The 11,418-nt window shown below is 46.8% G+C and overlaps 1 protein-coding gene across 3 annotated transcripts; it reads right to left on the bottom strand.

The window, feature by feature from the left end:
- Window positions 1-284: 284 nt before the first annotated feature.
- On the bottom strand, window positions 285-4,087 carry LOC120676354. 3 transcript variants are annotated; one of them, XM_039957607.1, is made up of 9 exons: window positions 3,658-4,086; window positions 3,484-3,577; window positions 2,553-2,800; window positions 1,782-1,853; window positions 1,592-1,659; window positions 1,356-1,506; window positions 1,179-1,259; window positions 994-1,083; window positions 285-796 (listed from the first exon to the last, which is right to left on the bottom strand). In XM_039957607.1, exons 3-9 carry the CDS (start codon window positions 2,793-2,795, stop codon window positions 668-670), a joined length of 834 nt encoding a protein of 277 aa, XP_039813541.1. In that variant the 5' UTR covers window positions 2,796-2,800; window positions 3,484-3,577; window positions 3,658-4,086; the 3' UTR covers window positions 285-667. The 3 variants fall into 3 exon arrangements, with proteins under 3 accessions (XP_039813541.1, XP_039813542.1, XP_039813543.1); XM_039957609.1 differs by having other exon boundaries at window positions 641-813; XM_039957608.1 differs by lacking the exon at window positions 3,484-3,577 and having other exon boundaries at window positions 3,658-4,087.
- Between the last annotated feature and the right edge of the window lie 7,331 nt (window positions 4,088-11,418).

Raw genomic sequence — 11,418 nt, 5'->3', positions numbered from 1 at the left:
TGATGCGGTCAAAGGCCTAAAAAGATTCGTCTCGCGGTTTCCAGGTGAGTTCTGAAATTAGTTTTTTAATTAGTGTTCGAAAAATCCTCTCGGCATCTGGTCAAACTGTTGATTTGACAACAAAAATTTTTTGGTTTGGGAACTAAACGTGCCCAACTGCATCTATATTCATCAGCTATTAAAGTCTTCTGGGCATGTATCAAAGCAGAAACATAAATGCATACTTTGACTGCGATCAGTGATGCAAAATGCAAGATCCTAACAGATTAAGTCGCCAATAGATGAATTCGGAAACTGAAACATAATTCCTTCCATTTGCAAGTACTTTTGGCAACATGATATCTTCAGAATACAAGGGTAGGCCGAACTTGCTGCAGTAGAAGCTCGCAAGTGACAATACAAGGGTAGGCCGAACTTGCTGCAGTAGAAGCTCGCAAGTGACAAGTTAGTCTGCTACTTTCTCATATGTACAGGAGTAACAGGGCCACTGCATTTTTCTCTATGCGCATAGAAGCGAGTGGCTTCAGGCTATCTTACTATGGCATCATATACTCATTTTTTTTTGTTTCTTTGGTCTTTTTCTTGTGAGCATTCTTGCTTCTGTCAGCTCCAGATGCGCTGGAATTTCCTGTCAGATTGGAGGTTGGAAGGCATGTTCTTGGTCAAGTCAGTAGACTGGTATGAGGCGTGGTTGCGAGTAATTTGATCGTGCAGAATTGGTAACTGTGTCTTCTTCTTCCTCCTCTTCCTCTTCCTCCTCGCTTTCTGATGATGAGATATATGTTTCCCGTCTTTCCTGCAGTGTTAAGTGATCTAGATCCGAGAGTTATGCCTGAGAAAAAAACCTAGGCTGCTACTACTACAAAATGGAGAAATCTTAACAAGTGTGACGTGCTATTATGCAATGTCTGCTGCTGCTAAACTTAGCAGGACAGGATCACGATTGCAATTGGCACAGTGGGGTTGTAAGCAGAGATTGAGTGATGATATTACCTGCTGCCGCCGTCGACGATGGAAGCTTGCCAAGGCTCTGACCATCACCAGAACTGGGAATAGGATTCCTGCGGTCCTCAGCACCAGAAGCTTTATTTCCAAATCAGAATGCACAATAAGAGGCATCAGGTCAAGAACAATATACGTCATAAAAGATTTTGGCAAGTGATGATCATCCATCTTACTGAGAACAAGGCCAATGAGTACTCCCCATTTCCACCGACCATGAGAGGAAGAGTGTGGCGAAGGATTAGGAGTGCCATGAACTGTTCAATGATTCAATCACAACGATGAATCTTCATCAGAAAGGAGATAAGAGTAAACCACATCAACGAGGGTCAGTTTTGATGTCAGAAACTCACAATTACGGCGACTGTCCGGCAACACAGAGTGCCGCTTCTTGTCCTAATAGGAAGGTAGTCCTCGTAACTATCCATGAAATCACGCTCTGTCGGCACCATTGTTATTATCTGGGCATCATCGAGATCTTGACGGGCTATCTCCCAGTTCCCTCTGTACGGAGATGGTAAAGCATTATAGAGTAAACTAAGCAACAAGACAAACAAATTTGCTAAAGAATGCTTAAAAGGATGAGTACCTGAAGTTCATTGGTATACTTCCATAGTGGAAAAGCTGCTGCGGGGCAGTATAACCTGGCCTGAATTGCTGAAGAAATATAGCAAATGTAAGTCCATAAGCATCTTTCCATAGTTACACATTTGTTAAAGCTGTATCAAAAGCTATTCTTTTAACCTACAACAGATCCTCATAAATCTAAGCAGTTTTACCTGCAGACATATTTCACAGATGGTGTCGCCTTTCTCATTGCACCAACGCTGAATGCATTTCCGGTGTGCGTACTGCAAGACAGGAGCTACTAATTCAATTTTGTTTCGATCGTTGTATAGCCAACTGAAATAATACATTCCTTGCATCATAGTATATGACCATTTTCAGAAACAAGAATATGCACTAAGATCAACTCCAGGGTGTTTGTTTGTGTTTCCTTGAAGTGCCAACTAACATTTTTGCATTGCATATAGCATAATGTGGGCAGTTGCCCCACACATTGCGTGAAGGTCACACTCACAAAGATAGCACACTATTACGTCACTGTCCAATAGGATGGCCCAATGCACATAAGGCAGTGCCTTCCAAGCCACATTGTGAAAAACACAGTTGATTTGGTTCACAGCTCGTGTCCACAGTGACTCTCAAGTTCACATGGAACTCCCCAAGTCCTAATTGTACAACCAACTACATCTAACCCTAACCATAAATGTCAACAATTTTCATGCCGAGTCAACGATACATTAACTACTGTAGAATTAGAAGTATAAGCAGACCCTCAAATTACAATTCAGGGACCACTAGTCACTTTCCCATCTTCTGCTGAAACAAGTAAGCAACTTTTCATTTGTAAACAGGAACTGAAAACACATTTTTAATGAACTCTGAGAAACAATTGCTTAATCATCAAATATCAAGGCCGTAGCCCATAGATCAGCCGCATAATCAAGACCAATTATTTTGGTTCAGGATAAAGAGAGAAGGATTACCTTGAGGCTGCCACAGCAGGCGCAGGGTGCCTCCATGCTGGAGTCCCAATCTTCCTCCTGGCAAATCCTGCACTCCACCACCTTACTCGCCGAGCCGCCGCCGCCGCCTACGCCGCGATGGGAGTACTCGACGGTCACCGCCTCCGGATGCAGATCGACCATCCGCTTCGCACCGCCGATCGCTGCTTCCAGCGTCGACTCCGTCAGCAGTCGGTCCACGAGCAACGCGAGATGGTCACCCATCAGACCTGCGCGCGCGCAATCCATGGCTCAGTGAAACGGAACCCAATGGCGCCAACTCCAAAAAAATTGCAGACTCTCGGAAGAAAAATAGAACGCAATCGCAACTGCCAAATTTTGTTTGAAGCATTGGTAAAGGGTGCCGAGGTGCACACCAAGAATCAAGAATCCAATGAGGAGCATGCGGTTGCAGGAGGACTGGAGGAGGGGATCCAATGCCCGCATGCAACTGTTCCCCTGTGTTAGGAACTGACTGGCAGACAGAAGCCAACTGCTTAAAGATAATAATAATTTTTTTTCGCAAAAACAAAAATACTAAATTGATAACCGCAAGAAACGGAGATGGGATCAGTGGAATTATTATAGCAGGCGCAACGAGAGAGGCCAAAGATTATTTGCGGTGGATAGGCTAGTCGGCAAGTGTACCAAGAACAGGTAGTAGAACCTCCGCATTTCCGAACAAGTCATGAATGGATGAACGAAATTGTCACTTTTTAAAGAGAATTTATTGATGAGAGCCGGCAGACGAGGTGGTTGCTAGCAATGTAGCATACAGCAGCATGAGGAAAGCGCATTTATTAGTGTTAGATCGAAGAAACACCCCGAAAACAACAAAAACATATTGCTCGAAAAAAACAACAACAACAAAAGCAAGACAAACAAGATTGACCACCAAGAAACCGAAACTCACCCGGAAGAAGATAACAGGGGGACGACCGGGAAAGAGGGTGGCTATGCAGCTGGTGAAGATGTCCAGAGCACTCTCAAATCTCAATCTCAGTGCTCTGACAGGTTAGATCAAACTGAATAACACAGCAACACCAACGAGAAGAAGAACCAGATGATGGAAAAAACAAATCTTTACCTTGTCCTAAGTAAGAACAGAGCCCCGGGAGGAAGAGGAAGCTTCGAAAGTTCGAAGGCTGGATTCGGGGCGGGGTTAAGGCACGGAGGGGATTGGGTTGGATTGGGGGAGGGGTTAAGGGACGCAAGAGATGGAGTGCCCTCGAATGTAATGCAGCGATGGAGGGGAGACCAAGCCAAGGCAAAAGGCAGAACAAACCCTCTCTGCCGCTCTCCCTTGGGCCAGATTTAAATTAGAAGAGAGGCAAGGTAAAGGGTGGGAATAAGCAGTGGTATCACCCGGCAACAGCTTCACTGATACTGCTGATCTTTTGTAGGCTTCCCTGGAGTGGCCTCTGATTCCTTGTCACTTTCCAAAACACTCTGCTCTATTTTCTGGAGGTTTGGAGGGGGTGAAAAGGCTCAGCTTTTTTTCCTTTGGCTCGTTTCTTCTGAATGCAGCCTTCCCTTTTCATTGGAGCTCACGATTCTTCAGTTTTCACCAGCTCTGTACTGCCCTCATGTTATGGCATGTCCTGAAGGTAATGGTACAATTATGCCTGTCCGTGGTACAGGAGTTGTCGAGAGGTATTTCGCCACACCTTTTCTTGCACAAACTTAAGATCAGAATACATGTATTTTATTCAGACAGAAGAGCCAACCTACCTGTTCTGTGATTTCAGTTCAAAATCTTTTTTTTTTTGCATGAGATGGGAGCTCATCCATCATAGTAAAATACAGTAGCTGTATCACCCTAAAGAAAATAACTGTATCATTAGCCTGAAGACCTTTTCTTCTGGAAAGAAGTTAGCATGAAGATTCTCCCTGTACTTGGAGGAAGGCAACGCAAAGCTCGAGGGAAATACGGATTCCTTGTAGGTGGCCCACCACTGCTGCAAGCCTGCAACGGCAGACGGGTGAAGGAAGTTACAGGAGTGCCCCTGTGGGGACTCGGTAGCTCCACTGCCCTACTAGGCAGTAGGAAGCAGTAGGCTACCCGCTTTGCACACGTTTGCCGCGACTGCTACGCCCACTACTCGTCCGTTGCCGCCAAACCACGATACGATGCCCCCTCCGCTCTCCCTCCCGGAGCTCCTGTTCGTTCTCTCCTCATTTCCTGAGACGGGAATCCTCTATCCTGTGTGCAGATCAGCCAACGTGCAATGTTCGACCGTGACGTAAGTTGTTGTAAATCAAGCAAAAGTTTCATGTTCTAAAATCTTGTTTATCTTTCTTCGAAGAGCCTGAAATCCTTTTTTTAAGCCTGTAATCGATCAAAAGAGAACTTAATTCACTAAGCAAAACGTTGCAAAGTCGACAGAGGGAAAATAAGAAAACTCAATAGTACCAATACAAGGTGCTTTAGGCAATTAGGCGTGTTTAAGGAAGCACAATAGTACCAATTGCACTTAAAAATCTGTAACCATCTTAGGCCATTTTACACACCAGAAGCAAACTCAAGCGACATTCTTTCTATGAGCATCCACTTCGTACAACAACTGTATTTCCACTAGACTCATCGTCTTGTTTTTCTTTCTCATAGCGTATGTCCACTTTTTCCCTCGTAAAAAAAAAATCAACTGCCTCTCTGTACGACTGTACCTGAGAGAATCGATGGCAGCTCGACAAGTAGAGGCTGTGTTCAATTCCAAAATTTCTCTCTCCAAATTTCAATATTCACCTATCACATCAAATCTTTTACCTCATGCATGGAGCATTAAATATAGATAAATAAAAAAACTAATTGCATAGTTTTGATGTACACGACGAGACGAATCTTTTGAGCCTAGTTATGTCATGGTAGGACAACAATTACCACAAACAAATGAAAAGTGCTACAATGTGCCACAGTGTCCGATGTGACCTTTTTACCACTATTTTACGGATCTAAACACAGCCGAATCTCTTTTTTTTTAATATAAGCAACTTCAGAATCTCACTTGATGTATCTGAAGTGACAATTCATCCATTCAGGTATGCCCTACCCTAGCAAAAGCTACAAGGCTGGCGGGTTGCTTTGGCCATGTTTGGTTCCACATCACATCACAATTTCACAAAAAGACGAATGTCCGCATGGAGTACTAAATGAAGTCTATTTGCAAAACCTTTTCAGGGATGAGTGTAATTTTTCGAGACGAATCTAATGACTCAAGTTCCGTCTTGATTGGCTACAGTGATGCTACAGTGACCGCGCTCAATTATTCACTAATCGTACGGTCAAAGGCCTCATTAGGTAGAGCAAGTGCTACAGTACCAGAGTTGCGGAGTTAATTTTGTAATTAGACTTTATTTAATATCCTAAATTAATGGTCAAAGTACCAAAAAGTTTTCCTCAAAACTTTTTCACAACCCAACCAAACACGGCCTTTGGCATGGCAATTGGCAATGCAGGCTTGCAATTTGGCCCTATTCTTTCTCGTGGTGAAATGATGCTGTCCACTCCAGTGCTAATGTGTAGTATAGCTAGCGCTAGGAATTTCAACTAGCTGTGGCTATACGTATTCAGTCGAATAACTCCAAGTTCAGAAAAGAAAAATGTGGCCGCTCGACTTGTCCATTCCACCACCAACTCTCCCGGGAACTCATCTGAAACGTGCCAAACCAAAGCCATCTCTGAGCTTTATGGGTCAACTGAAGGGTGCTCGATTTCTAAACCACTGTTGCAACTAGATCAGTCTGGTGGTACTTTGGTTGGAGTTGGGTTGGTGAACCCCACAACCAAGCCTGTCTCCTCTCACAACATGCGGCTGCCATATGGAGTCGTGCAGAGAAAACCTAGTTGTTTAGGTGTGGGTGATCTGGTTTGGTTGGCCTATACTCTGTCTCCATGATCTCGTTTAAAACAAACACAACTTCTGTACTAACTGATGGCCTCTGCATATCTACCCCGAACACAAGGACTGTGTTTCCTCAATTGAAATGGAAGAACGTGCGACGATTTTCTTTGAAAGTTTGAATGGTAGTAGAATTTGTTGCACCTGTTTCCTTCACTTTGTATTCAGGTTGACTGGATCCACATAAAAATGGTTAGAATACAGATGGAGCACAGAAGCAGAAGAGCATCACCTATATTTTGGCCATGAACTAATATGGTAATTTTTTATTGAAAAAAAAACTCGACATCTGTCGAAGCCCTAAATGCATGGTAAGGTAAGAAGATAGTGTTTGTTTGCATGGTTATCATTATCAACTTGGTTTCTCATCAGGAGCAAAAGATACACATAAAGATCTGTGTTGCTGCTCATCAACTCATCTACATAAAACACATACAGGCAGTGCTAGAGTTTTCAAGATTGGCCAGATCTCCACGCCCTCCTGTTTCCAAATGGTACCATTATCTATACTAGGATATCTCACACCCATGGATCCATATCGACTTAAATGTCTGCTATATTGTTTCCGGAACACAAACATGCACGCTAATTATACTCATGTGATGTGCTAGTACACTTGTCAATTCCATCTGAACCATTTCGCCTCACAACCTTAACTTTCTTCAGCGTCTTATTTATTTGCCTGCTCCTGTATTTGCAGCAAAGTACGGTTGTTAGGCTGCTGCAGGTTCCTCTGAGAATGCAGAGGTTAGGTTCTCTCTTTTATGATGCTAGCTAATCATTGTGTAGTCTCGTGCACTCCCTTGGAACCCTGATGATGTTTTGGTGGACAAGCACTACGGAAAGAATCGAAATTGTGCACACTCTTTCAGTAGTAAATTACCATTCAACAGTTTATACCATTTATTGCCTTGGAAAAGAAAAAGAAAAAGAAAAAGAAAAAGATTCAGTTATCTGTGCTGCTGCATATGGAAAGAAAAACGAATCACTATGTTTTGAGAGGTTCTCAATCGGTGAGAAGGAAACATAGGGTGTGGTATGTACGCATTCTCCATCAGGGTAGATTGCAGATGGAGTGCTCGAGTATTGCACTATCGACCTTCTCTAGGTAATGGGAGACATACGGTACGTAGAAGCTAACGCCAATGCCGCAAATACATGGGTATCGTCAGGTCGAATCATGATCTAGAAAAGAAGCGGAATCATTCGTGCACACTCGGTGATTCAGGTCGGTGGAGCATACCATGATCTGCGGACTGAATCAGTTCTTCAGAAGTTAACCTGTATATCCAACATATTCCGTAGTTCTGAATGTGAAATTGGTTGCATACTTGCATGGATAAACAGAAAGCGAAATGAAGGTGCGATGTCGCCCAGCTTAAAGATGAAAGTGAATAGATGCGAAATGTAGGTGGGGATCGCCCCCCCCCCCCCCCCCCCCGATATTGCTCGAAAAAAAAAGTGAATAGATGCTGCTCCAATGGTCATGCTCATGCATGCCCCACTGATTCTGTTCTCACTTCTCAGATGTTCAAAACTATGACCTCTATCATTTCCCCAAAGAAAGGCCCAGCGATGGGGCAGGTCAAACACTGCATACCGTTCAGTCTTTTTCTTTTTGTGTCTCCTTGGTGAATTCAACGTCCAGTATCATGAGCTGTGATTGTTCAGCACCCCGCACCTGGGAAAAGGCTTTCTCCAACCATTCCCCCCATCCAACTCCCCCCAAACATACTATTTACTATATTTTACTACATCCCTCTAAAAGATTCCTCCCCCTATAACTTCTTCTCTCCAACCATTCTCCCCATATCTATTCTCCCTATATACTATCACTCATTAACTAACTATTTATTTAATATTTTTGAATTTTAAAAAAATCATACAGTATTTGTACTGTCATAATACACATTATCATCGTGTTACGAGGTTCAAACGGGATTAATATCGCGAAGAAACGGTGTGATTAGAGATATAGGGGGACGAGCTGCTCCCCCCACATATGCGGAGACGGCGACGCTCACCGGAAGTAGGGGGAGCATTTGGAGGGCGCCGTTGGAGCGTTTGGGGGGGGGGCACTGGCGCCGGTACGTGGGGTGGGGGGAGCAAATAAAGGGCACCGTTGGAGAACGCCTTAGACAACACACTTCTTCACTTCTTCAGGCCCGTTTAGAGGGTTTTTACCAGCTTCGGTTTCACCAGTTTTGCGCAAATCGAGGCACTGTAGCGTGAAACTGTTTTGTAAGTTAGAGTAAAAATGAACTAGAAGTTAGGTGAAAACCACTTTTTTTTTGCTCCGTCATTTTGGAAGAGTCCTTCCAGATGGCCCCTTCATCTCCCACGTATTGCACCCATCTTTATCATTGGCCTGAGGATGGAATCCATGCAAACCAAGCACACTTCTTGATTTCCTATGTACCACATTCAGGTTGGTCTCCGAGAAATCAGAGTAGCGTGAAGTAAATAGGCCACAATGATTTTGCGGCTAGTGAGAGAACACCACCCAGGGATGAACTCAGTTGCTATCAAAGTAACAAGACTGCAACTCTAAAGTAGGACTCTACTTACACTGACACGCCTCTACACATTCTATCCAGCTCTAATGCCTAGTTCCATGATGCAGCGCAATCACCTCAAACCGAAAGAGAGAGGAAGAGGAAAGACATGCGCACTTGGGGCACTAAGATATGCAACCTTGCAACTCACGGGAGTAAATTTCTCTGCGACCGCTACAAGTGCGGGCTGTGCGGTAAAAATGGTGAAGGCGTTTTACGTGAAGTTTACGTAAATAAAAAGATCCTTCTACATAGTTTTTATATGTATTTTTTTTGTTCTTGCTTCAACTTTTGTTTTTCTGGGAATGCATGCTTTTTCTGGAGATCAACTTTTCCATTTGCCGTTTCTGTCCTCAAGAAAACATTGCCAGTTCGGGTGGCAATTGACATGAATGATTTTTTTTGAACGAATCGCACAAGATAGTGCGAGTTTCATTGATATAGCAGAGAAAATACAAGTCTACAGTCCTGTAAGGCTATAGCCAGGAATTTTTTTTTAAGATTCGCCCAATTGGATTGGGACGTCAACACGGGGAACACAGCAACTCAACTCACTCGGTTGGATTGGATCATCAACACGAGGAAAACTCGAAACTAACTCGAGGCCCTGAGGTAAACACTCCACACAAAACGGCAACAAAGTCGAAACAGTATCGCAGCACCCATCCGCACTCCACACACTTATAATCGTCGAAAAAGCTTTGGTGTGACCCAATGTTGAAAAAGAACGAAGAGGTGGACAACACCGCACCAAGAGGGTCGCCGCCATGTAGGATCCTTCGCCGCCATGCCGCTGCAATAAAACGCACCACCCGACGGAGTGAACAACACCGGATCCGGATCACTCGTAGACTGCCACGCAGTCGCCGCCACGATAACACAACGTGCGGGGGCCTCGCCGCTTCCGTCGTTGGACACCACCTCTCATGTTTGCGCAGGGGGGGCCTCGCCACACCCGCCACATAACTCTACGCCCACGATCTGTTTCAGAAGTCGCCGTCGGAGTGGCGAGCAAAGATGCCCCGCTCTCCCGGGTCTCTAACAAACCGCCATGCCATCGCCGCAGTTTCGACTTCGCCTCGTTGCTTTACCCTCACATCTAGCCACTACCGCCATAGTAGCAAGCTAGGGAAGTTGCTTGCGCCATCTTCGGACGTTGTACCGCACCAGGAGGCCACAGCCAGGCTGAGAACCCCGCCGCAGTCCGCTGCAAGCCAAGTTGTCCCATGATGCCAGTGCAGTGAGCGCCGTCATCCGACGCAGCCCCACACCGCACTAACCATTGCCAAGCAACGCCAGCTGCCGCGGTTCGCTGTAAGCAGTCAACCAACAACCAAGCAACAACCCCTGGCCGCCACCAAGACAACGATCGCCTCCGTGTGAGCTTAGCAACACCCTTCCAGCTTGCCAAGCAGCGGAAATATCGACCCCAGCAGAAGCCGCTATTGACCAAGGACCGGCGAAGCCACACACCGAGCTGGGTCTCTAGAGACGACGCCTTCAAGAAGGGTAACAACGCCAAGAACGTCGTCGTCGCTCGTCGCTCATCAGAGGACAGGGTTTTCACCAGAGAACCCCATGCAACAGAGTTGTAGCTCCAAAATGACGCCCCAACGGGAAAAGCGACGTCAAGGACGCCGCCGTCATCCCACCAGCAACGCCGGCGAGGGCTTTCGCCCGGAGCATCCCAACCCCAATATGCACGCGCGCGGTGTGGCAAAACTGGCACCAAAGCCACGACAACCCTTCCGGGATGACACCGCCGCCGCGCCTCCACACGCCCATGCCGCCGAATTCCACCTCCACCTTGATCGCCGCAAGCAGCGTCACGCAACGATGCTGCACGCCCGCCACCGAGGCCGCCCCCGCGCAAGGGATGCACTCCTACGCCGAGGCAGCCGCCGCACGCGTGCACCTCATCCCACACCAACGCGGACACCGCGTATGGGCCACGCACCATCATCGCTTTCGTGGCGCGCGTACACCCTCCACACTACCCCGCCGGGAAGACGGGTCCCCAGACGCCGGATCGCCGCTCGCCATTGCCGTCCGCTCGCGGCCGCCTCCCACGGTCGCAGATGCACCCATGGGGGTGGCAGATCCGGCCATGGGGACGAATGGATCCGGCCGCCGCACTGGCGAGCACCCCCGCCGCGCAGTTCCTCAGGTCACCAAGCTCGCTGTCGCCGCCTTCTGCCTCCTCCACGCCAACGCCTCTGCCGCGAGTCCCCCCCCCACCATAGCTACTCGCCGGGCGCGCACGCCGGCAACCAACAGAGCACCTCCACCGCCGGCCGCGGTCCCCCGCCAAATTCGCGCGCAGCTCGAAGAGTCCCCGCCGCCGCCCTCCTAGGGAGCCACGCAGACTTCCGGCGGCTCCCTCCGGCGATGGTG

This window comes from Panicum virgatum, chromosome 5N, assembly GCF_016808335.1.
Source record: "Panicum virgatum strain AP13 chromosome 5N, P.virgatum_v5, whole genome shotgun sequence".
NCBI lineage: Eukaryota > Viridiplantae > Streptophyta > Magnoliopsida > Poales > Poaceae > Panicum > Panicum virgatum.
Note: the sequence above shows the minus strand (reverse complement) of the source record. Positions and strands in the feature narration are given on the sequence as shown.